Source organism: Larus michahellis, chromosome 3 (genome assembly GCF_964199755.1).
Source record: "Larus michahellis chromosome 3, bLarMic1.1, whole genome shotgun sequence".
Taxonomy (NCBI): Eukaryota; Metazoa; Chordata; class Aves; order Charadriiformes; family Laridae; genus Larus; species Larus michahellis.
Window position 1 is genome coordinate 36,123,632 of NC_133898.1, and position 27,429 is coordinate 36,151,060.

The following is a 27,429-nucleotide window of genomic DNA, read 5'->3' on the forward strand; positions in this document are numbered from 1 at the left end:
AAACTGATGTGACCACCAAAATTTTAAGGTAATACTAGAAAAACAAAACAAGGAAACAAAACGTAATACTAGAAAAACAAAACAAGGAAATTCATGGTACTGAGTAATATGATCCCTGTTACTGCTGAGACATGTAATCTAAACAGAATACTGTCATGGAGGGGAAAAAAGGTTGTTCAATTATATGTAATCCAACTTTTGACAAATACAATATAATGGAGTTGTTTTGCTTTTACTGTTGCACAGAAATCCTGAAGAAGTTCTCTCTCCTTTTACAATTAATTGCTTCCATTTATAAAGAGAAATAATGCTGAAAGAAGTGTAAAATAAATATTTTTAAGTGTTATTAAAAAAAATGCTAATATTAAAATATTTTAAAAAAAAGAGAACAAAGGCATCGAAATCATAGACAACACTAAATGACTATTCTGGATGTGCACTGATTCTGTGTATCAGACAAATAAAAGGGTCATTAGATTTTCATTGACCAAACAGTGCCTAAAATTTCAACACGACTTCCTTTGTTGTGATGTACGTTCATCATTCAACTCTCCTCGCAGTTTCGCTGTCAACTGAAGGAAAAACTGCTACCTGACGTGCAAAAAACCAGAAGCTCCCTTCTTGAAAATGAAACATGTTTTCAGAGATGTATGCACAGCTAAAATCAAACGTCCAAAACAGAAACCAGAAAGAGACGGAACTTGAAAAAAAGAAAAAAAAAAAAGAAAAAAGAAGGCAGTAAGAGAAACTTAAGTGGTAGGTAAGTGAAGAAAAACAAGAGTACCAACTGGAAACAACAGGATCTGAGTGGTAGGAAGCGAGTTGCACAGTCCTCATTACAGTTACAAAAGAAACAGAGACAATCTTTGAGCAATGGAACAAATTAAGAGGGTCACTATGTAATTACACATACATGCCATGTAACCATTTTACCATTACAGAGTAAAAGAAAAAAAAAAAAAAACAACCAAAAAAATATCTGGGAAGTCAAGCAAAAACATGACCTGAAGGGATTACCTCCACAAAATGTCCCAGAAAGTCCTATTTGCCTTAGAGAGGAGGGCCAGGGAAGAGCAGCGGGTGGCTGCTGCAGAGGTACACCCAACCTCCCAGGACAGACGGAGGTTGCACAGCTGTTTGGGTCACTATCAAAGGCAACCACGAAGAAAGGAAAAGGAAAGGCAAGCGAGCAGCAGCCACGCTGACGAGCAGAACTGCTTTGCACGCAGTACTTAACATATGGAATAAACAGTACTGAGGCAACACAAGGGAACAATTAGTCTAAACGGTTTTGTAAAATATCTTGGACAAATACCAGAAGAGAAGAATACTGAGGAAGACACTGACTAATTCAAGGGAGGGAAGGGGCCTAGATGGCTCTTCTGGCCTCCTCCTGTCCTTATGTGCCCTGTATTTATATTTGAATGCTTGCATTACCCAGCATATAGGCTATTTAAGGTCAGGAAAGCATTGCAGTAGCACAGCTGCCTCCAGCAAGTAGTGCTTGACATCACTAAACCACACAGAGGAGCACAGCCCTTTTATTGGCTTCAACAGCAAATATCTGCAAGCAGAATTGTTTCGCTCTATTTGTACAGGTTTTTCCACTGCACTGTGGCGTCTGCAACTTTGGTACTAACAGAGTTTTGTCCACTGAAATTGTTAAATAGCTGAAGTTTCCTCCTCATATATTTTCAGTGGCCCCTGACCAGAAAGCAGCTCCAAGAATTTAGTTTTAAAATCCAATGAAAAAGAATCTACATTTTCATATTCTCAAGTTTCAGTTCTTGCCAAATTTAACTTGTCGTCCTCCGTGGGATGTTTGACACATACTGCAGGCACATATTAAATATCACACGTGAGATCTGTGATTGAAATTCTACGATATTCTTTGTCGACACACACGTATGTTTTCCAAACTATACATAAAAAAGTCTCAGTCTTTTTTTCCATTAACACATTGGCTACACAACTCGTAGAAATCATGAAAGACAGGAATGGTTTATAAACCTGCTGAAATGAAAGGATTTCAGAACACCGCTACCCCATGTCATATTTGATAAATGTCTTAAATAAGCATTTCCAAATTTTCTTAGCTATGTATGTCAATGACCGCACCAAAAAATCCCACAAACTCCAAAAACTGAAACAGCGCAAGACAGGTGTGCCTCACAGCGTACAACAGAGTTTTGTTTCTTAATCATCCAGATCAAAGACCTGCTGGAGAATACAAGTTCCTCCCTATCCAAGTGCTTAGGGTTTCTTCCAACAAAATTGGGAAGTGGGATGTTGAACATCCAGGTCTTCTCCTGACACCAGTTTTGAATTTGACCAAGGTGCAAACCTGAGAGGCGGGTCCCAGAGTTTAGCTGTATACAGCCTGTGAGAACTCAAAGACAGCAGAAGAATTCACCGATTTGCAACAAAAGAGAGCAGGGAGCAGGCATACCCGTCTGAGGTACAAAAGAGGACTACAGGTACAAGAATATGTCTTCTTGGTTGGAAAAAAAAAAAAAGTGCTTCTTTAAACATAAAAGGAGTATTCAACTCCTTGGATGTAAGGTGGCACATAGGCCAACTCTACCTCTGTGTATTTCTTCCAGGCTGCAGATTAATCAGGTCCTGCTAGGTCCTCAAGAAGTGCTGGCTGTAGAGCAATGAAAGACGAAAAATGTCTGGGACTCACACGAAGCCCTCCTCTGCACAATTACGTTTTTGGCTGTTTCTGTTTTCTACAAAGATCAGTTTTTCCGAAGAGCACATCTACAAAAATACAGCAACTCCGTTCCATTTGAAGAATGACTTTTCTAAGTTGCCTACAATCTGCACTTTCATTTAAAGAAAGCTGAAGTTTAGTACAGTTACAGAATGTTGGGTTTGGAATTCAACAAATCCTTGTGATTTGTTAAGGGGATTCTCCAGAGGAAAGCTCCTGGGAAAGAAGTTCTCAGTATTTCTGAAGGGGAATCTGTTATCTAGGAAAAGATTATTCAACAAAAAGTCTCACATTCAGAAATACATCTTTTATACATATTCTCCAGGTAGGTCCAATGTGCAAGTGATGAAAGGAAATGGGGTTTCAGCTAACATTCACATGAGACGAGTAGCTCGCGTAGTTAAGTAGCAGGACAGACTGTGGCTGCCTCATATGCCTTAAGTGAAATCAGCAATACAATGAATCACATTCTTGACAATAATTAGGGAAAAGGAAACCCCCAGAAACCCAGTAGTCATGTTGCAAAAATCAGCCACGATTTATTTTGGGGAAATGGCATCTTCCTACAACAGATCATTAAGAAGGAATTAAAGCTCCTTTCAAGAAGACATTAAGTTTAAAATGCCACTGATTACTGACAAGAAAGCAGGAGACAGAAAGCGAGGAAAACTGAGAGGTGGTACCTAGTACTACTGTGGGGCCTGGAAGCTTATGGGGAAAAGGCAGGTCAGCAGGGGAACGAACCCTTCTGGTATTTTTGAAGGACGCACTTCAATCCTTTTGGTCATAAAGACAACGTGGCCAAGATCCTTCCACTTACAGTCTCCCTCCTGCCCATCAGATTCCCTTCAGGGCTGTTTCTCTGCCACCCTCCTCAATCCACAGTCCTCCAAAGAAGCCACTGCATTCCTTGCCAAAACACCAGCGACAGGAACGTGGTTCCTAGTGGGTACTGCCAGCTGTCCCCAACTGGGGCGAGGAAGACGACAGAGGCAATCAAAACTGAGGTCTTTCAAATATAACTTAATTCTGCGTTTCACATTTTTTTGACGTTTAATCTGAAAATCCTTTACTCTTCACTTGCAAGAGGTCAGAGATTTGTACCTACTGAACGTGACTATCTGGAAGCAAGCATTAAACAGTAGCTGAGTTTTTGTTAACTGTTTTAAATAACGAAATAGAAAAAGTCTGAAGACAGAACACTATAATGTGCAGATTGCAATTAGAGTGAAGTTCTCCAAAAACAAATGACTTAGTCACCATATTCAGAAAGCAAGCCACATATCCCAAAAATGCAAAAATCAACTTCAGTAAAGCATACTCTGTTAAAAGATGATATCACGTTCTGTAGTGGTGGGTTTGGATTTACATCAAGAACTGAGAAAAATACCCACGCGGCAACAAAAGCGGGTTCAAAGTGTACTCTAGGAAATTTGAGTTTTCGTAACCGTTGAGTAAATGTGCCTTTCTACACTCACTGCATTTGCTGCCAAGACAAATTTTAATTAACTCATTGTAACTACTGTTTGTCAGTTTTGGTAATTAATACCCAGTTAGAATGGATACAGTTGAACAGCTAAGGCTCAACTTAAGCTTAAAGAAAAACCCTCCATGACCTGCTCATGTGATTACATTTAAAGATAAGTTGGCAGAAGTCTCAGACTTGTCAGATAATTTTTAAATTTGATGCAGTCAGTAACTTTGAAACACTTTTCTTCTGCAAGAGCTCTTTCATTCCAAAGAGACAGTCTGTGGAATTAAGCGAGTTTAACAACAGAGAAGCTACTGCTTCAATTGTGATTTCCCAGCACCTCTGTATTTCATTGTTGTTTTTTATAGTGTTTAACAACAGCACATTATCCAGCAAACCGCAATTAATTTAGACCTAGACAAACTCCCAAGTTAAGTCTCCCTATGTATAAATTTTATAATTCAGGTAGGACCTGATTTTTCATTGCATTTTCAAGAGGCACGTAGTCAGGAGTTTTTTAGGTTAGCATTTAACCCCGGTTACCAGACCCTCCTGCTTTCTCTATTACTGTCATATCACAAGCCATAAAATAAAAAAAGATGACATTTGTTTCAAATTTCTCTGGTCAGCCTAACTAATTTTACGGAAAACATTTCAAGGAGTTCAAGCTGGCTCTACAGTTGTCCCACACAGTTTTTTAGAACAAAAGGTCCTACATAAAAACCTCAGGAGATTCCTATTAGTTCTTAGGTATGAAAAAAAATCCTGCCACCTGTGACACACACAGTTCAGTACTAGCATGGATTGATTCTGTTCAGCGGGCTTCCTTTCTCCTACAAAAATATTTCAGGAAAGGAAGAAGAAATCTGTTGTGTATGCTCTAACGTCTTGGGGAAATATCTAAGAAAGGCACTTCAGTACTGCACCAGGGATGTCAGAATGGCAATAAAAATACCCTCCAAGCCGACAATGCATAAGAATAACATAGGCAATAGAAAAGCCAAAAACATCTGAGGTATCGAAAGAAAAGTAAGAGGTTTTGTAAAACTAAAATGAATTTCAGTAGCAAAGTAAACACAATTTAAGAAAATAATTTTTTAAAAAAAAACTATTGCAAATACAGGGGAAGATTTCAAAAGTACTAAGTAGTGGCCTAGCTAGTAACTGAGATGACAGTAATTTTCAATGTCATTGCCAGAATTTAGTTTTGACTAATTAAAAGTGCTTCTGACAATCTCACTGTACAAAGATACAAGTCTAAACACATGGGCAACAGTAAAGAATCAAGAGCACCTTTATGAATACTACTGTCTGATGTCCTAAAGAAAAATTACTGCGTTCCCTTTTTCCTTCATTATCACTCTTTGTAGGAGGGTAATCACACCTAGAAGCAGCGATACCACAGTAAAAATGCTGAGGAAAATATTTTAGAAGACTACAGCTTTACAGCGGTACTTAGAAATGCCTATGTTGAAACAGGGGTTATTACAATGAAACATGGTATACTCATAGCATATAACAACACAACATGAGACAGAATTGTGTGTTTACATTAGGGTAGCTTGAAATAAAAAATGCAACACCTTAATGGAAAGATTTGTATCTAAAGGAAACAAATGTGTTTAGAAGTATTGAAATGCCTGTAGACCCCTCCACTCTAGTCAGAAGTACGTAGAGGAAAGGAGTTGGAGAGGCCTGTCTTGAATCACGTCTCCGTTTTCTTTTGTAATTTCTTATTAATTCAATTTTCTATATGTATTCTTCCACTATACAAGAAAATTGTTTACGGGGTAAAGTAATTGATGTATCACATAAAAATACTCCCTCCACCATCAGGTTACGCAACCTTATGCATACAGGCTGACACTCCGAGAGGAACCTGACATAACCTCTAGGAAGACACAAAACCTTCCTTCAGCTCTTAAGTTTTGCTCTGAGACTTGAGGCAACACGGAGCTCTGGATTGCTGCAAAGCATACGTGAGACCAAAAACTGCCCCTTGTCTCCTATACAGAGAAATTAGTACCTCATTACCTAGCAACAAAATCAGTCCCACCAAACTGCCTCAAGAATTTCATACCTCAATGATTAGGTCTAATTGCTTAGTCTCTTAACTGAAAAAAACCCATCTTAAAATACTCACTAACTGAACCATTTAAGGAGAGCATTAACATATCCAGCATTAAAGCACGATTTAGATGATGGACACATAATCTTAGTTCTTCTACAACTATTTTCACTAATTGTTCTGTATCAACTTCGGAAAAAAAAGGAACAGCCAGTACAGTTGAACACCCAGGATAAAAGTACAACTCAATCTGTTTTGACTGTCAATCCCAGCCCACCCTGATCTCTTCTGAAGCTGTCAACAGGCCATCAGAAGGTGGCTGCAGCATAACAGATGATTTTTAGGACAAAGGAATAGTTGTAAAGCAGAGCTACGCTAGAGACCGGGTTATGGTACTGGCTACAGTTCTAGGAGATTTGGATGATGGGGACACGGCACATACAGCAGGCAGGTGGTATCACTGACTCATTGGCCAGGCACTGCGTAGGGGCACGACCAAATGAGGCTTAATGGAAGAGAAAGCCCTGCAAAGCACCAGTCATTCCTGCTTCCCATGTCTGCAAGATGCTCTGGGATTAGAAGAAGTCATGGACTATCTTGGCTGTCTACTAACAATTCTACTGAAATCATCAACTCAGATGAATAAGCACATTTTAATATGCCAAACAGAAGACCTTCTTACTTCTGTCTTCTACAAAGATAGACATATAAAAAGGTCTAAACATGATAACTCATTTAGAGACTGTGTATTCATAATCATTCTGAAGGAGCAGGCTTCAACCAGTGATGTGCACTCAGCAGTACTGCATGCCAACTTTAAACACGAAGCCCTTCATAGCACCCCTGCAACTCCAATGCAGCGAGAAGCAGCACCTGGCAGTAAATGGAGAATATTCTATGGTTTTCCTCCTCCAACTCCCAGGTAAAAGATAGAAAACACCTTAAAGCAAATACATGTTTAATTTTCTCTTCCCCCCCCCCCCCGCCCATCCGTGAAAAAACATACAGAAAAATTCAAAGTCTAAGAGTTCAGACCAGGTTCTTGTTATTCTCCCCTGCGAAGGTTAAAGGCAGTCACCGAACTCTGCATACCACCCTCAGTCACGAAGAACCCTCTGGCAAAGCTCCCAGACCAGTAAAAAACGACCATTTCAGTCCCCAAAGCACGGAGCCTGATCCATTTAAGCAAAACAAGTTCTACTGACAGCTGGTTTTCTTAGCATATTCACGTCCGCGTATTTATCAGAGAAAAGCCCTCCAGGACAACAGTGTTTATTGCAGGATTATTTCTGTGAATCCAGAGAACGCAGCATTCACTGAGCAACAGTGTTTCTACCCTTAGATCTTTTTTTCTTAAAATGTGAACCAAGACGAACCCATTTTTATTTTCTTTGGTGTGGACAACTCATGAAGGAAAAAAAAATACATACATTAAATTTTTTTTTTTTTTAAATAATTCTGATCCACATTCACGTGCAGTATACTGACACACATTTTAAGCATTAATATAGAAATTAGCTGTTCAGTCTCGCACTGACTCCTTGGATTTAGTGACTTTTGATAAATGGAAACCAAAGATATAATGGATATTCTTATTACAAATTTCCTTTCCATACGAATATCTAGTATATTTTTTCTAGAAAAATGATTTTGAGCAAGCAAGATGCTTTTTACTGACAGGTTTAGAGACATCATGAGTAACACGTGGAAATGCGACAGAGACATATAGGGCAAACATCCCAGCGGCTCCTCATTGTGCAGAGGCGGCCTCAGAATACGTCTGTGCCTACCCAGCAGCAGGAGGAGGTTGGGTGGATGAGCAAGTGAGGGGCCTCAGGTACTGACACTGCTCAGCTCTTTGACCCTCTTCCCAAAGCACAGCAGCCGTCAGTGGGGGATGAAGAGCATCCTGCGGCCGGTCCCACGCCCCGAGGTGGGAGGAGGAGCAGGACGAGCTGGAGACGCACGCTCACAGATGCTGACAAGCACCATCCTCTCAAGTTGGGTGGTCAGTCTGTGGGGTTTCCCAGCTTACCACTTCCTCCAGAAGTGTGCGGAAACTTGTTTTTATGATACTACAGTTACGATGGTAGTTTTCAAACAAAACACATATCATAAACACCCCGCGTTTCATTTTAACTTAATCTAATTTTTGACATCATTAGAAGTAACTGTTATTGGCATCTATCTGCTGATTGATGCTGCGTAATAAAGGATTCTTAACATTACAAAATGAAAACTTTTTTAAGTGATGGATTTCAAATTATGGAAACATTATTAGAAACTGCTGTTAATGTGTTTTGAACAATTAGTATTTAAAGGAATTTTTTTAAATTAGCAAGTTTTAATGAAAAATTAAACCAGGCAAGTCAATGGAACACCGGCATTGACTTAAATGAGCCACAATACTTTGCAATACTGCATTTTTACCCCCTGCTTTAACATGTGAGCTTTTCCAAGCCAACCGATGTACTAACATCTAGGCCCCAAACCATAAAAAGTGGACATTTCCCTCATTTTGCAAATGTCTCTTCCGGAGCCTGTAACAAAGAGCAGCCAAAGTCTTACTAGTATTATATTTACCATCCATCTAAAAATAGAGTAAATGTGCTTTACAATAACCCTTCAAAGCAAAACCCCTATATTCATATTGCTCAGACTAAAATTTGCTGACAAGATCTGTGGGTATGTATCATTTTTAGAAAATGCAATGTGGGACTACATGTTTATATGGTAGAGCACAAAAGCAATGAAACCTCTTGGGAAAGCAGGAGATAACTCACGTTACACAAACAGGCCCTTTGCTCTTATTTCTCTGCAAAGCTGAAACATTTCCATCTGAAAATGTTTTTTTCATACATCAGGAAAATGCTATTCCTGTTTGCTCGTTCTTCCTAAGGTGAACAGAGTTTAGTATTAGCAAAATAATTGTGGGAATTTGGTATTTTTCCTGTTTTGTTGAGTACTTGGGAATGTTATGTTAGGAACTGTCAACTACTACTTACTCCACCTCAAAGTCTGCTGCATAAAAAAAAAAATACACTGGTAATTTGCTTACATGGCTTTTGTAGATGCAATTACTGTTAGCAGCAGGAAAGAACTTTTATAAGCAGAACACAATTCAAATGTAACATGCCATGTCCTCAAGTCATTAAACTAATCCTCAGGGCTTCTTGAGGCTTTTTGTACTTTTGGCAAAAAGTATAAAGAAGTAAGCATTGTTGCTTCAGTTCCCAACACTGGGAAGTTAACTATCTGGACTGTCAGCCCCTGCTAAAAAGAGCAGAGATTGGGTTTGGGAAAGAACAAGAGGCAACTATATTTTTGTTATTAAAGCACAATCGAACAAACATCGAAAACATACCCATACATTTTTTCACGGCACATAAGAAAGTAGCCAGGAGAACAAAGGAAGGTGCAACAGCTCACAAGCAACGCTGGCATTATGGGTTACCAGTATCTAGCTACTGTGATGAACACCTTACAAACGCACGAGGACAGACTGAATTATGTGAGTGAAGTATCTCAACTTTGATCCACAGATAACGTGACAAGGTGTAGCATGGAACTCCAGGGTTTACTGGCAAGATTTTAACATGACTACATAAGCTATAAATGACAAAGCCATAAATATGTCAGACATGAACTAACACCACCCAAATACCTTTCTGCTACATGGCTCTACATCACACATCTAGATCAGACATTCTTTACAGGACTCACAGAAAATGCAATACTTACAGGAAGACAAAGTGTTCCTTTATATTGCTATTCTGCTTGGTATCAAGAGGTTAACATCTTTCTAAAGGTATTATTGAAAGTGGGAAAATAAGCAGTATCTTCATTAGCACACGGGTCATTTAGACAGACATACCTGGGTGGCCTGAAACGCACTTAAGAATCAACACGTGACTAGAGCTGAAAATACAATGAGAACTAGTGACAGCCCGATTGCTTTTAGCAGCAGCTGAGCAGAAGAATCCTTTGGAACACGGAAGGATAATTACATGTTTGACTACAACTATTCCCTCATCTAATGTTGACAAAAGTAGTGAATTGATAAAAAATATGGAAACATAAAAGCCGCTGAATATATTGTGTGTGTGTTTGCATGTGCATGTGCAACCTACATTGTCTTAAATAAAGTATCTGGGAAGTCTTACGCCTTTATCTAACTGAAACCTTAGTTTTTGGTTTTTTAAATCACATCCAACAGTTTATCCAGACCAATGCCCTGTTGAGCAAAATATCAAGATACCACGTTCCTTCACTCACACAAACTTTATCACTCAGTTGCTGTAAAACTGTGGTAGACTGTATTTCCCATCTTTAGTTTTCTACCCAGAAGTGTCACCACCAGTTCAAAGGAAAGTCACTGCAGTATTAACCAGAAAAACAAAGCATTGCTGGAGCAGCTTTACTGTTGTATACCTGAACAGTCTAATGCAGTGACTTTTTTGAAGCAGACATTACAAGACAGATACTGAAAGGAAGGATAAGCATTAAGGCATTCTTAATTCCAGAAATGGAAGAAGAGAAATTTAACGGAAGTAGACTGATTTCCAATCCTCACCCTTCCATTTTAGCAGTAGAAATTCATTTCTCAGCAAATCTGTTTGCCAACTGGTAAACAGATCGGTAAGGTTCGACAATCTTAAAACGAAATATTCAGATACTCCCCTGAAAAAAGTAGCTTACCAAAGCTACAAATTCCTAAAAATCAGTTAATAAAGTCCTTTAGCACCTACAACAATACTTTATTCAAATGTATTATGCTTATTCAGAGAACTTACCTTCCCAAAAGAAAAAGAAATCAAAGATTCCCCCCCCCCAAAAGCTATCAGTATGCTGTACTGTGGGAGACACTCAAAATATACTGCTACAAGAAAACACAGCATAGTTTTCATGGACCATAATCAGCATGGATTATGATGCTACAAGAACATCAAACGTCACCAGTGATGACTTTTCTTCATCCACGCGTGGTCCAGCCATAAATACAGAACTAGCCAAAAGAAGATCTGATATTTCTCCAGCATACACGTGCTTGCCACAATCATTATGGCTTTATGCAATTTAATGCAATAGCATATTATCACCTAGCCAACATATCTCGCGTATCTCAGGAAAAAATGGAAAGGTTCAGAGATGAAACAGAATGAACGTTCCAGAAAAAAAAAAACAAACAACTGTCTCACTCACTGTTCAATACGCGGGGAGAGATACAGCTTAGGAAAAACCTGAGTAGCTTCTGCATCCTCAAAACTAACGGACAGAAGCGCGACATCTTCTCCAGGATCTTCATTCACATCCTGTACATAAAAAAAATAATAAATATAAAATGGCAAATAATAAACTGAGTACTTATAAGGTTACAGATAACAACTATAAGTCAAATACAAATTTATTTAGGAGATGCTTAAGTGAGGAATCTAAGGCGTAGCCATTGACAAATCGGTTGCAAATTTCTTCTTTCTAACTATGTTAGTACCTAAAAGATATTCTGCTATGCTTAATTTCCTTTAAAGGAACAAAATAAAATTTCTGTGTTAGCAAGCATACAGTAGTGTAGCTCTTCAATTAGCTGACCTACGTATTTCAGTAGAGATGCAGATTTCATTTTTAAGAATTCTTGTTTTAACACTAACATCAGATGCAAATGTCAAAGAATGTTTTTAAATGTTATAGTATCACTGAGTTAAGACCACAGATTTTATACTTGTTATTTTTCAAAACTGTAAATGGTCTAAAATTTCTGCTGTACTCAACTCCTACTTCTCTTGTAGATGAGAATCAGAAATTTCTATCTAGAAGTCACTGCCCCCAAGTTTCTTGCAAATTAAACCCATGCATTACTTTCATCAAAGACTACATACTCTATAAAAACTATGGTAAGAAAAAAAATAACCCATGATAAATACCATGAAAAATCCATGACAGTCAATCTTAATGCATTCACAGTTCAAGCTTTCCTCGTAACAGAACAGTCAGCTACAGTTTTGGGATCAGGCAGAACAAATTGTTTCTGGTTAGGACCTGACATCTCTCCAATTCATAAGTCACATACATTAGGAACAAGTGTATTTCTGCTACACACAACTGCATTTAAACTCTTGACCTCTAGTTAGAAAGCAATGACTTAGCAGGGCAGTCACCTTCATCGACAGCAAATAACATGGTGCCCCTTGCTGCTCACAAAGGAGTCCTTTAATGTGTTTGTGCATACGTACATAGCAACTTGCCAAGATGCATTTGTTTTTTATCCGTTTTGGAAAAATACGAGAGGAAATAGATAACCCAGCAGATATGTGCTCAAAGCGCGATCAACATGGTGCAGTGTGCCCTGGTATGCCCTGTCCCACAAGCGCTGTGAGGAAGGAACATGCAAACCACTTAAACATTGTTAGGAGATCCTGCCCTATCTGGGGAGAAAAGAAAAAAAAAAAAGTGACTGTTGACTGGTTTCAGGAAGACAATCTCTCACCGTTTGAAGCTTTGGCAGGACTGAAACTGTTAACGTCCAGGGAGACTAGCTGCATACCAGCTACTACGTGCAGAACACAACATGCCAAGAAACTTAGTGATAAGCTGCAGTGAAGAATGGGTCTTAAAAAAGCCTAATTGTCTTAGATGAAAAATGAGACAGAGCTGACAGTGTTTTCTTAAATTCTGCCTTGGTGTGCAGCTCATTTCTGACAGCTGAAAGAAAAGTGTACTCTTAGAAATGCCTGTAAAATGGTCATGAGCACACTACGGCTGGACATCAGAACACGGTTTTAACCCGACGTTGCAGGACAACGCTCCATACGAGCGTTGAGCACAAAAATTAGCTGCTCTGCTGATAGGGTATGATCGGTTTATGGATGAGATTATATGACACGGTGTCCGTAACAACAACGGACAAATCTCATGACCCACAATGTTCCCTTCAGTGTTACATTTCCAAATGGCACTATCATCTACAGGAGAAGAACCAGCACGAATTACAAAGCCTTTTTCAACAAGAAAAACAACAAGAAAAAACACCCAAGAGTGCAATCCTCCCCAACCTTTTCCCCAGCATTTCATACATTTCCATCATTAAGGAAAAAATTTAAAAAAGGAACAGCTTTCGCTCCTGAAGCTGAGTATGGCATTAACCGGCTTTTTCACATTAATTTGCTAATTGTCAATCAAATGAAAAGAACTATTAAGACCGATTAAGCAGTAATGCTAATGATTAAAAAGATTTTATGTTAATGGGCATTCTTCAAGAGATGACAAGTACATATAATACATTCACTCATGTACGTATACAGTTCTTCCAAGGCCATGTTCTTTTGTTCGTAATTCTTTTCAAATAATTTGTTTTTACAGAATAGAATCTACATGCATTTTACAAGCTACAGGGACAAAACCAAACGTATTTAATCTTGCATTTAGTATTAGTGCTGAAGTTGACGTGCACGCACAGATTGACACCATGCGTAAGGCTCGTTTCTAGAATACCATCCAGGTGCATGCTGATCAAAGAAAATCAAAACAAGGAAAGCAAAAAACAACCCAATCCTGAAACAGATTAGATGAACACCACTACAGCGTTCATTAGCCCATACAGTAACATTACATTGTATTTTCTACACTCACTAGTGGCTTCTTTAATATGAAGACTTATGCCGGGAAAAAAAAACCCACAAAACAACACAAATCATCACAGTATCTTTGCATGTTAAGCTGCAATAGGTTGGTAAGTGCAGTAAGAGCACTAAACTGAGACGTGATACTTTTCATTACAAAAATGACACACAACAAACACTGCTGCAACTACTGATGTCAAAACAGCACGTCATTACATTCATACAGCTACTGCCCAATGCAAGTCTGAGTACAGAAACTGGCATTCTTCTGTAACTACCACTTTTCAAACGGATGCATATTTTTGGCCCACATACCTGAGAAATTAAAACTGTAACTTAAAAAAGATGCAAAAAATCACCATTCCTGTAGGTTTTAAAAAGGTTTAATGCAGTAACTCCATGAAGTTGCTCAATCTTATTGCTCAGGTGGCCACAGATTTACAATGAAGTCCCTTTGTACCCGACACCATACCGTTTATTCCTTTCAGACTTTGTGACTTTTATTTATGCAAGAATCTGCTTAGTGGAACTGCATTCAACCCCAGTATGCTTACAACTGCCATTTATAAAACTAAACCAAAACCACATGTCTCATAGATAAACCGTGGAAAGCTTTTCAACTAATAGACCTTTTTGATGCTGTCTGTGCCAGTCACAACTTAACTCCTTCAGTGATTTCCTGGTCCCCTCCAGAAACCCATTACTGACGAGGTGAGATGATGGATCCTTATGTTACCAGGCAATGACATTTCCCCAGAACAGGGCCCGAGATCCTTCCATTACACCAAAGCATCCAAAGGCAACGGTTTTAACCATTTTAATGCTTCTTATCAAACTCTGCCCAGGCAGTGCCTTCCCCTTTCCCGTTTCTGCATGTGTATTTCTCTCAAAGAACAGAACAGATTTAAACAGAGCAGCAAAGCAAAAATCACCTCTATTTTTATTTTTCAGTTGGCTTCAAAAGAGAGAGTGACATCCAATTGCTTTGGCAATATTATTTCCTTTTAGGAAAAAAAGAGGCTGTTGAACTAAAGTCACAACGCATTTTTTAGTATTTAAGTAGCCATGTTCCTTCACATAATTTGTATTTAACTCACAACACTTAATGCTAGAGGATTTTATTAAAAAAAAATATTATATTTAAGAAAAACTGATTTTTTAAAGATTAAGAATGGCCGTTCTCAATAAATGTTAGCATCCAAAGTTAGAACTGCCACATTAAAGTACCATTTTATACTCACAGAACTTTTTCCACACAAGACCCTACAGAAGGTATCATTAAAATGAACTTCCACTGAACGGAGAGCACATCCTGGGCCACAGGAATTTTGAGGTTTAAAATTGAATGTTTGTAAAAATGTTTGAAATCATTCGTTAAGCATGTGATAATGCACACCTATTAGTTTTTCCACAACAGTCTCATGCTTGATAGTTAAAAAAACCCCTCTAGCGTACTGCAATGTAAAAGATCCAACACAGATTTTCATGGTGTCTTTCTGCCATCTCGCTATCATGTATTTCTTTAAAAAAAAATAATCTTTTCTTCATCTAAGAAAATGCAAGTTCAAATGAAACGTAAAAAAAAAAAAAAGGATACATCATTTCACACTGAAAATAAATACTTTTCTTTCTCATGAACTGCAACGAGTTTCCTATGTTTACAGAATACTTCGGACAGTGTGGACTGATCCTTAAGTAAGCCTCCAAAGCGCTGTGGAAATGCAGAATATACATAGTAAGGCAATGTGGTGAGAAAACAAAAAAAACCCACCCCACCCTAAAGATTTTCAACCCATTGGCTTTTTTTTTCTATTGCAGACACCTCCTAGCAACAACTTACAAGAATAAATAAAACTTTTCACAAAGAAAAGCATAAAGAGAAAGCTCATGGTGTTTTATTCTAATTTACCCTTTGCCTACTTTGCCACTGTGGATGAAATTATGTATTTATGAAACTCAAGCACAAAAGGTCATATGAAAATACAAATGCAGCACAGACCAAATGAAAATGGAAGTCTGAAGGCATTTAGAAAGTTTTTTCCCCAAAAAACTCCAGGAAAAGGCTTCAGGTACCACACGACTTCAAAGTAAAACTACTTCTAGTTGCATCAGCACTGTCTAAACAACCATTTGTTAGTTTTCATTCATATCAGTCTAAATTTACATTCAAGTCCATGCTTCAATGTTTACAGCTGCTCCCTTTGCAAAATACTTAATCTTTTCACAAAGTTAGTATGGGTTGTTTATGAAAATTATCATCAAAACCACTTTAAATACAACATCCAAACGGCATTGTTTTCTCGTATCCTACCTACTGTAATTGAAAACTGGGAATTTACTGGAACTGACAATTTATTATGAGTCAGATGGTTGATAGCCAGTCCAACCAAAACATCTGCTCCGCACAGTCACAACTGCTATAACCCATTTCCTCTTGTGCCTGGAGTCCAACCAAGTTGTACATTACGGTTCCTTTTCCTTAAAGATGCAGACTCTGGAAAATCAGTTATTACCTTTTCTTCGTTATCAGCAAAGAATCACCTTACAACTTCTGATTCCAGTATTCTTTCAAGAGGAGGCATTTCTGTATTTGGCAGTGATTCCCTGCACAAAACAGCAACAGTGGTAAGCGACTGCAGGCTTGTCCCAGGCAGTGGCAGGACCTGCCTCTCCATGAAGCCTCGAGAGGTAGGGGGCACGAGACTCGGGGAAAAGACCCCACAATGGGCTGACATATTAATCGAGGACCTGGGATTAAGAATCCAGTTTAGTGACATTAACTGTAAAGCAAGAATGAGAGGAAAAGAAATATAGAATTTGGTAGAAAGGATGGGAAAGGATGTGCAGGAAGAGTATCAGCACGCTCTGGGGAGGACAAGCAGCTTCTGGCCTGGGGGATGGTAGAAAATGAGATGAAGGAGCAGGGCTCCTGGTAGGTCTGTTAAGTTTGTACTATAAGTACAAACAGCAATTGGTTTGTGGATAAAAGTGAGGTAAGGAAGAGCACACAAACTGTTCAACCTACTGGATGTTCCTTTGGGTAAGGAGGTGCCACGCAGACGACTGATGTTGCAGAAGCCTCTAAACTGTATGGTCATGCCCAATCTGCTTCAGGAGGTTCCCAGCCCCAGCTGATCGTTCCTGCCTCTTCCTGGAGGTTCCTGACCTCTCCGCTCTCACAACTGCTCAGTAATTGTCATATAACTGTAATTGAGGGGATGTAAATATCTAGCAAAGGGGGAGAAGGGATTGCTTAAAATAATAAGTGAAGGATAAACTCAATTTACAACTTGCATGATATGATGGAGATGGGGGGTAAGGTGGAATACACAGGCAGAATACGGATGAGGACACAGAGGACTTGGGAGGCATTCATCTTAGCATCCGCAGCCGGCTTATGACAAGTGGCAGCCTTAACAGACACTTACTTGACTTGTGACTTGCGGTACCCCTCAGCCCTACCAAGTCAATCACTTTCACTGAAGTTGAGTGTGAAATTTATATTTCAGGATCCTTACTAGAGAAAAAAGGTCTCCAGGGGAGAAACGCATGAGAATAACATGCATTCAGAAAGGTAATTTATCTTAGGGTCAAACTTAACCCATGTAATTTGGCATAATACATACCTGCAATGGAGCCATAATTATTAACAACTGATCAGAGAAGTGCGCAACAGAGTTTGCTTTTGTAGCTGAAATGTGAATTGCACCAGAGACTAATGGACTACTTGCATCACAACGGTTAGCAAAGTTTGGCCTTTTCCCTCCAAAGGACAGCATGCAATAACGTGAAAAACAACTGTCAAACAAAGCACAAGCAACTCGTACTCTTACTGCGTAGCAGTTTCACTAGCCAGCTTTGATACAAGCAGTTACACATTCTCCCAACCTTTCTTACATCTAATGTTTTTTAAAAAAAATAACAAAACACCCTAGGGGAAAGCAGGTGAAGGAATGCAAAGTGGCAAATGAGACTGAGAAATCTGCGTCACTCTAGGGAGAATATGTAATTATTCCAGGAAATTCTTTCTCCTGTCTTCCAGGAAACTCACCAGGTCTGATCAAGGAGCGCTGATTCTTTAAATAGGATCTTTAATGAAAACAAAGGCAGTTACCTCGCGTGCACTGCCCACGGCATCGCGGAGTTCCAAACACAGCCCTTCTCCCAAGGTAACGCAGCAAAACACTCGCCTCACTCAGCCTGGGCAAAGAGTGCATTTGAGCCCACCGTAATTCCTATTTTAAAAGTTACGTGAAAAATTGTAGGCTGGGGACAACTGTGCAGAATCTGAAGAGTAAGCTTCTAGGACAATATACTGTGTTTTCTCCATGAAAACAAAATAAAAGAAATAAATATCTACTAAGTAGTAAAAAAGTATCAGCAAGACCTCCAAGCATACTACTGGGCATTGATAAAAAAACGTGAAAACAAACGGTATTTTCTTTACGTGTGAGTAACATCCCAGCATTTTGTTTTTTTCGATGTCATTGTTGGGGTTTTATTTTGTTTTGTTTCAGACTTTTACATATAAATATATGGTGCTTCTCTAAGACAAAAGCTTAAGATTTGTTTTGCCCGTATCGTTTTCTTTTACTATGGTCATGGTAATTTACCACTACCTTCACAATATGATGACTGTCAGAGTTGGGTAAAAAATGCTGTTAGGAAAAGCATAAGAAAAACCAAATGGTTAAAAAGAAAGAATAACATTCTTGTCCATGAAAATACACGCTAGATTCAGAACTTTCAAGATTAATGTTACTTAAGTGGATAAAAATTAATTTGACAGCAGAAAAAGTTGTAGTGACACTTTCACCACAACAATAATGTTTGCTTAGGTCTGAAAAACACAATCTTAGAAAATAACACAAATTTCTTCAAAGGTCAAAAACACGTTTTGGTAAAGCTGGCAATCAAATTTGAAATAAATTATCTAGGTGTGTCACAGTCTAAAATTAGTATTTCTGAATATTTCAAGTGAGTTAAGTGTTTCTACATATTCATTTTATATGCAAGAAATACAAAATACATTTGCAAGCGACAATCATTCCACCATATTGACTGAATCGAAGTCCTCCCTGAACAACTGTGTTTATTAGGTATGTTTTAGTGACACTACAGTAGGGGATATTTTATATTTTTAAAAGAGACTGATATGCAAGATGCTTGTGATCTTAAATTTCAATTAATTCAGTGAAACTTAAGTATAAGAACATTAGCTCTACCTACTCCAATATCAGGTATCACATTCAGATTAAATTAAGATTAAAAAACATCTGCATAGTTTGGAATGTATCAGCAAATGAATTAGAATAAAATTAACACAAAACAGGGAGAAATATTAGGAATCTAGATTGCCGGGAGGTAAACTCAGACCTTATTTTTCCATACATTCACAAAACAGTGCTTTTGTTTCCTAGGATCTCAATTTATCCAAGGCTACAGAGGAGTGCTTAGTTTTTGGTTTATTTACTTCTAACCTGATTTCTAAAGAGACCAGATAAGTTATAATAAAACACTACACTTTCACCATTAAAAAAAGTAGGTCAACCTGAAAGACCCCCCCCACTATTACTCTGATGAAGTTTTGTAGGCAGGAAGGAGATTCCAACACCACTATCCTTCCTACAACCTCCAGCAAAGCACCTTGAGGCTGATAGAAGAACCTGCTTCTGCCACCACCAGCTGATAATGGGATGAACAGAGTGTTTGGAGACTCCAAAGCTTAGTTTTTATAGCCATCACCCTGCTTATCTTTAAACAGTGAGCAGCAGTTGCATGCACTCAGACCGAGCCAATACTGCCATATCTTGGCAAACAACTTTTTGTCCCTAAACCAACAGCACCACAAAAATGGTTCTTGAAAATCAGGATCTTATTTCTTCTACCAACAAACACCACAATACGCTACTTTGCTGGCATCAGTGATGCTACTGGTAAAATAAAGGACAGCACAACCCGACCAACTGCGTGAGAATCTGGTTGAAAGCATAAGACTGAAAATTTAAATGCCTTCTTTACAAGCCTATATCCTAGATAAATGAATCTTTAAAGGTTGGTTGTAAACAATGATGGACTTTTTTAAAAAAAGGTTTTATATATAGTAAACAAGGTCTGAGTTCCTTAAAAAGTCATGTTAGAAAGTTATGGGTAAACAGCAAGCAAAGGACAAGTAATATTAAAATGAATACCTGGACTAATAACACCAGCATCTTAAAACAGGAATCAACCAGGGACAGCAAAGCAGAGAGAGCAAAGAATGAGGCAGCTTTGCTTTGCTCATCTGGGCTTTGCAGATTAGTCGCAGACGTGGATTCCAGACAAACACTACGTTCACAGTTGTATGTATTTACATTTGTGTATATGTTTTCAGTGCACAGAGGACTCCTTTTCACCAGTGTTTCAGATGTTTGCTATTTAAGATTTTCATTTGAGAATGATTCAGGATTTATGATGTAGTAATATAATTAATTCCAGCACTATTAGCGTTCAGGCACTCTCTGTAGTACCGTGCCATGTGCCAAGGTATTTTCTTGTTAACAACAGTCAGGAAAAGACATTTACTTTGCACTTACCTCTGCACTCCTATCTACTTTTTATACTTTTGAATACTGAGAAGAACTGTACTGGGACCTAAGAATGCAGATCAGTAGCCATCCTTAAAGGGCCCTCCTGTTCAAAGACCATGAGACAACTTTTTTCTGTGTGTACACATATATACAGCCTGAATTACTTGAAACAACTGAAAGTGCATTTATAATATTTCCAAATATAAAAAATACACTTCCAATGCTCTCAGAAACAAATAAATAGAAATAAAAATAAAACACAAAATAGTTTCCATTTAGGTGACTTATGACAGGTCACCTTCATGTAGTTTCTTTCTTATAAATCTCCCAAAGCTATCAAGCTGCTTCCACAACATGTAGTTATGATCCATTTTTTAATGTAAGCCCGGTTTTTAAGCTTGCTTTCACAGATAAAGATTGGGGGACACACACAACTTGGAATTCAAATCCTTCGCTAGGATTTCACCGAGACTCAAATCTCTCCAGCCACCTCTTCAGATAACTGGACTATAATTCATTCAGAAAGCAGTATTTGCATTCTTCTCCCCCATTTTACTGATTTCCCATCTCTTTAAAAATAGTAATGTCATTGCAGAGGCCAAAGAGCAGTCATCTCATGTCCAGTGGAAAAGAAGATCTGATAATAAATGCCCGAGTACTTAACTACAGTACTAACAGATCATTAATACAGTTTGAAATAAAATAATTTTCCTGCCAAGCCAACTTTCTAGACTTTCTAAATAAATACAGTTTTTCTATACATGGATATTTATATTTTATATACGTAAATTGACAAAACAAACGTAATAGATTAGTATACAGGGCTCACGACTGAAAGAAGATTCAGACATAACAATTCTATTTGGGAAGACTAATGTATTTGTGCAAGCAAGGATCCCAGGTACAGAGCTAAGTCTTAGAATGACAGCACGACACTAACAAGAGTATTTTTTTAAAGATAATGAAATGACTCAGTGATACGATAAATAAATCTCACAAGAAAAAAAAGAATAAAAGTTAAAATACAGTGCAAGAAAGACATCTATGATTAGTATTTCTGTAACCATGTTGTGTTTGGAAGTCAGCAAAAGTGTTTATTTTTTTTAAAGTCAATCCAACTTTTTAATAAAACCTTCTTCCTCCCCCCGCTCTCCAATATTCTTATATATTCCTGGTTCAGTGAATATCTCTGCAGAATCAGAAATACTATAGATTACATGGGTCACAACAAGAATGCTGGAGTAAAACCATATTCCGAGACAGATCTTCAGTGAACCACGAATTACCAACAAGATTTCACAGATGAAGAGGAGAATAATCAAAGTGTAAGGCAAAAACAAGCAAAGTTACACTTGCTCAGTGCTCTCTCACCATTGCAGCTTAGCATTGCTGACCTGATTTAAAAATACGGAATATATTCTTTTAAAAGAAGGTGTAAATATGAAAAGTATTAACTACTATGTGTTGTTCAGTCAATTGCTGTTCCCTGAGAATAACAGGAGTGTTTCTTATTAAAGTCCAGAGTACTTTCGATTCACAAACTGTTAATTATGCATTCTCAGTTCAAGTATGTAATACATTTCTTCTTGAGATAATTCTATTATCTCTTTGTCCCATTATTACATTTACATCTAGAGGATCTTAAAAATGAGAGTATGCATCTGTGTGGGGCATTTTCTGCTTCCTAAAAAGAATACGCAAGTCAGAGCATCCTGTCCTCTTGAGCCCTGTTTACAAACATTCATCATTCCCACAAACAACATGTTTGGTGTAATCACGCACACAAGTGTATACGTGTACAGATGCCACGACGAGTAAGAAGCCATTACTGCAAAAAAAAATAAAATTAAAAAGAGTTCTTCCAATAAGAAGAGGAACATAGCTTTTATTCCTCGCATTTGTATGAAGGTGGATCCTGCTACAGGTGGTAAGCAGGATGCTGGAATTGAGGGATAAAAGCTGTATTAGTGAAAAATTATTACAACATCGGTCTTTCTGAGTTCACATCAGTACTGGTATGTAAATTGGGTGCATAATGTGAAGAAAAATTCACATTCAGCCTGTTTTATACACAACAGACAAGTCACGCTCTGTGACATTCTGTGTTGAGAGAGGTCTCTGGAACTTAAGAGTATGAGACAGTAACTCTTGTGCTTCAGCATACTGCCCAGGTTCAGGTTGACTCATCTGTTGTTGTTTACCTTGCTCAAGACAGTGCCTGAAACACGGGGTGTCCAGCTCAGATGTGGTCCCAATGAATTAAAGTGGTAGTTGCTAAAATAATACATCACATATTTCCAGATGAAAGACTATCACTGTGATTTTCCTGATTATTGACTCAGAAAAGATCACCAGATCTTTTCCCCTATCTGTTCCATTAGTGCATCCATCACCAACTTGGGATAAAGGATTTGGAGAAGTATTGTTAAACTCTTTTACAGCACCTGGAGCTGTGCTTTAATGAAGAAGATGTGGGTTCAAAGGCCACTGATGCTGATACTGCCCTTGAATTTTCAAAGTCTTTCCCGACGCTTTCTTATATCATCTGTTCAAAGGTTCAAGGGATAATTTTCTGTAAGTCTAATCCAACTTTTAATGCTCTCACAAGGCCCAAAATCACTTGTATATGCTCAAAGGCTTCAGCACAGCATCTCCGCATGCGCAAATCAAGAGAGCAGAATACCCTCTGTTCTCTGTCAGATATTCAGCTTTTTATTGATAAAACTGAGCAGTACGTTCTTTGGCAAGGAGGATGATGTCATCACACACAAGCAAGACTTTGATCACGACAGCAGAGTTTGAACAGGAAGTTTCTTATCCTGTCCTATAGAAGAGAGCATGTGATAGATTTTTTTTTTTTTTCCTTCCTCCCTCCCCCCCTACCCTTCTTTGAAACTGTAAATTTAAGAAATTAAAGGCTACATTCTTTTCGGAAGTTTTCTGACATAATGCAAGTTTGATGTCCAAACTTCACACGTGATGGGATGTGCTGGATTGTTATTGCCTGGGTTCCACCCTGCTGGTATGAACAGTTAGAGTGCACAGACAGACAATGGTAACTCTTCTACTCTCCACTTCTTCACGAACCTCAGTTCCCCTAGAGGCATCAGTCTCAAAAGAACGTAGTCTTTGTTTACGTCGTATATATACACCTGTAGTGGGACCCCACTATGACACTTCTTTGAGGACAAAATATTAAGAATTTTAAAAAGAGCTTACTAAAAGTGCAGATTTGGAAATAATTTTTAAAATAAAATAGCATAAGAAAGCAAAAGTAACTGCCAGCTAAAAACCTGAGAAGCCAATACTTAGGATGTCATTGTAATAAACCAGATTAAAACCAGAGATGTTGAACAGCAATATTTAGTCTGCTATGTACATTAGCAAGCTGCAAGTCCAAAACTATCACGCCTTTTCTACTAAGAAGTCACTTAAAAATAAGTTGTGTTTATCAGTGACAAAATTGTAGTCAAAAGCATTTTAAGGATCAAGGGAGAGGGAAGATTCCAGTCACACGCATTCTGGGAATTCTCTAAAATTGCCAAATTCAGGTCAATTTTTCTAATTAATCTTTCCACCATCAGCAGCTTGCTTTTTGCAAACCTATGTAAAATTGCTTCTACTGTCTTGATATCTCATGTGCAAAATTCATTTTTTTACTTTATGTTGTTTATCCAGAAATAAAATGTGTCTCATCTTTTACTTCTGGGGTCCAAATATAATGTTAGAAGCCTATCCTATCTTGCTATTTTCTAAATATTAAGAATAGTTGATTTTCTGGCACACTGTTTTCACTTTGTTTGCTGAACCTCCACAGCAGTCACAGAAGAAAACCATCTATATCACACTCTGCTCCAGCCCCCCCAAACACCCAATACCTCAATTCCTACTACCTTTGGAAATATAAAAAAATACTATGGAATGAGAAGGGCTGATGAATATATTTTAAGCTAGATTTCACATCTAGCTTTAAACAAAAAGGTTGAAAAACACCGCTTTTAGTCATGAGAGAAAGCTGTCTAAAATCCCACTCTAATTAAGACTGAATACATAAACCAAAAGAACTTATTTGCCACTAGTTTGTGGTTCTAATTTCTAACAGGAGACTCTGACTCTTTGTAGGAATGATAACTGAAATAGCATACAATGAAACAACATCACACAGGGAATCCCAGAAAAAGTTCTAATGTAAGGTCTTGTAAAGTGTTGGGGAATATGAAAATGTACCAAGTAAAACTGTGAACGTACTAACAGAAATAGGCTGTGTATTTCAACAAAAAAATTGGGAGCTATCCATGGAGCATGTGAGTATTTTCTTTTTTTGTCATCACAATGAAAGGAACTGCTAGGCATCGACACTGAAATCCAACACCATCTGACTTTTATTTTACAGCTATGCACGCGTCGGACCTTCTTTTATATTAACTTCACAGTACTGCAGACTATATAGCCATGGATTAAACAAAAATTCTGCTAGCGAAGCGATAGCCATATGTTTCTGTTATGTGCAGTTCATTAGCAGTATAACAACTCATGATTAAGTGAAAATTATAATAGGCCTGACTTCTTCAAATAATTCTATCTGCATTTTCATTGATATTTGCAAAAGAAAGGAGAAATTGTCAATTTAATGATTTATTTCAAATTGTTATAAATTTACGGTTACACTCGATACTTACACCTAGGCTTCAAATCCAATAAATGTCACTGTAACCCTAGCATCACTGAAAACAGTAAATCCAGGAAAACAAGTCAGTCTTTAACTAGAAATACAACCTTAACTCAGACTGTTTTAATTTTATAATTTTAATAAAGCTCATATGCCCGGAATGGATCTTCAGTTTTAGTTTTGTTGGGTACTTCTGCCAAAGGTGTAGCTGTTTGCTACAATAATATGTATAGTGCTTTGCTTAGATTAGTTTCAAACAATTCAAGAAATAGCACTAACTGCAACCCATGGTAAAGTGCCCCACAGCCGAGTATGTTAAAAGGTAATATTTCAACAGAAATTTATGCCAATTTATTAATCTTTACCTTCCTTTGCACAACATTATCATCACGATGATAAGCTCCTTAGATATACCCATGCCATATGCAGGTGCACATACACATATGTATGTATACAGGTTCTCTTAAAAGTTACACTCGAGTTACCAGATGGTCATTGCAGTAATTAGCTTAAATGAAACAGAACTGAAGAACCTTCTATCCCCTCCCTTTTTCGTTGCTTCATTTGGGATCCATACTACAGTCTTCCCGGTTCTGACCTTTCAGTCCAGACAGTTACTCATGTCATGAACACGAACTTACCATTAACTCAGAAACTCGAGACTTTCCCTCTCATACAGCATCATTAACTGCTTGGTCCACAACAGAAGCTACTCCTCCCTCTATTTATACTTGGCACCTGAGCAGTGTCCAGAAAGCTCTGTCTAGATCAAGCCTTCAGTTCTCTTGATAGGTCCCCAGACTCTTTGGGTAATATTAAATAGAATGTTAAATATTCTTTGGAAATAACCATTGTCCTGGCGCCCTGCGAGCACATGCTTTTTAGCCCCTATAGTCTAAGTCAATCAATATGAAAACTTCTAGAGTCTTCCAGTTTTCCAACAGGTCTACTTCTGAAATAGCTTTTTAGCTGGGCTTTAACACTTTCCTAATTTTATTCATGGCAATATTTACACTTGTGTAAAAGGAAACTTTCAATATTTTCATTCTCTTCTCTAAAGAAGTTATGCCATTTCCTTTCATCCTCCTCCATATTCAATTCCTCGCTATTCTAAACTAACAAAAGGACTTCATAAAGATGGGGGGTTTCGTTTGGTTGGAGGTTGGGGGTGGGTGGGTCTTGTTTTGTTGGGTGTTTTGGTTTTTTTTTTAAGTTTCCATAGCATATCTGATCTTTCTGGCATGAGAAGCTTCAACTGCTTGAGTCCCTTCAGCCTGAAATACAAGCTGGTGACTTAAACACACCTGTCTCAGTTTTTACTCATAACAACTGCACTTACTCGACACCAGTTTGTCTTAAGGCTACCCTGTGTCCAAACATATGCACTTATGGTAACTGTCTGTTTGTTTGTTTTTAATAAATATAGAACAGATATCCTTTTCCACTAGGACTAGTCAACACCTACAGATTTGTATCTATTTTCTTCCCCCAGACCTTTTATTTCATTCATTCTGAGAGCAGTTTAAACCTCACTGCATTAATCGAGGATGGAGTGTTCCCACATTAAGAAATATTCTCTGCAGGTATTTTCATATCTATGAAATTGGTTTCCAAAATGCTTTACATTAAAACTTTAATCTTCACAAGATTACTATAATTATTAGTTGCACTGTAATAACTGGTTTTGTGGCAACCACGTGTTTGATGCTCTATTGTTAAAAGAGGAGCAGTCCCTTTTATAAGTCTTTACTATCTGGAAGGCAGATGTATAAAGATACCAGGAAAGTCCAGAGACAAAACTAAACATCCCAAGTTTTTTCCTAATGTTTGTTTGCTTTGTATTGTAATTAACTCACTTTTTATAGCTCTCATGACAAATTATCTTAGAACAAGAAAAGGAACTAACTGAAGGGCATTCTTTGCCATAGCCCGTTTCACTCTGGAAGATACTGATATGCGAGGTACAGTTATTTTAGAAAAGGGGAGAACAGAACAGACACACTCTGACAATATAATCACTGATGCCTCATTTCCTTATGAAACTAAGCTAAAATTACAGCTAAACGAACAATGTGATTTATCTGAAATTCTGAAATATGGTAGGAAAACCCTTGACGTGAAAATGTACTAAGAATTCCTTTGTGGAAATGTGTTCAGAGGATGTCAGCAGTACTCCATTCCTTCTAGAGGCTCTTATTTCCAATTGAAAAGCCATTCTTGAGAAGGAAAGATGGAAGTCTATGTTGTTGTACCAGCAGAGAGATGGCTGAGATGACTATGACGGGCACTTGCAGCAAGTCCATGAGAAGCTGTACGTAAG

At 38.0% G+C, this 27,429-nt stretch overlaps 1 protein-coding gene across 1 annotated transcript in view; it reads right to left on the reverse strand.

The window, feature by feature from the left end:
• Positions 1–27,429, reverse strand: part of BABAM2 (BRISC and BRCA1 A complex member 2) — a 177,260-nt gene that overhangs the window by 69,712 nt on the left and 80,119 nt on the right. Inside the window, exon 7 of the mRNA XM_074579678.1 lies at positions 11,458–11,567. Within this exon, the coding sequence (XP_074435779.1) occupies positions 11,458–11,567 (110 nt within the window). The remainder of the gene's footprint in view (positions 1–11,457; positions 11,568–27,429) is intronic.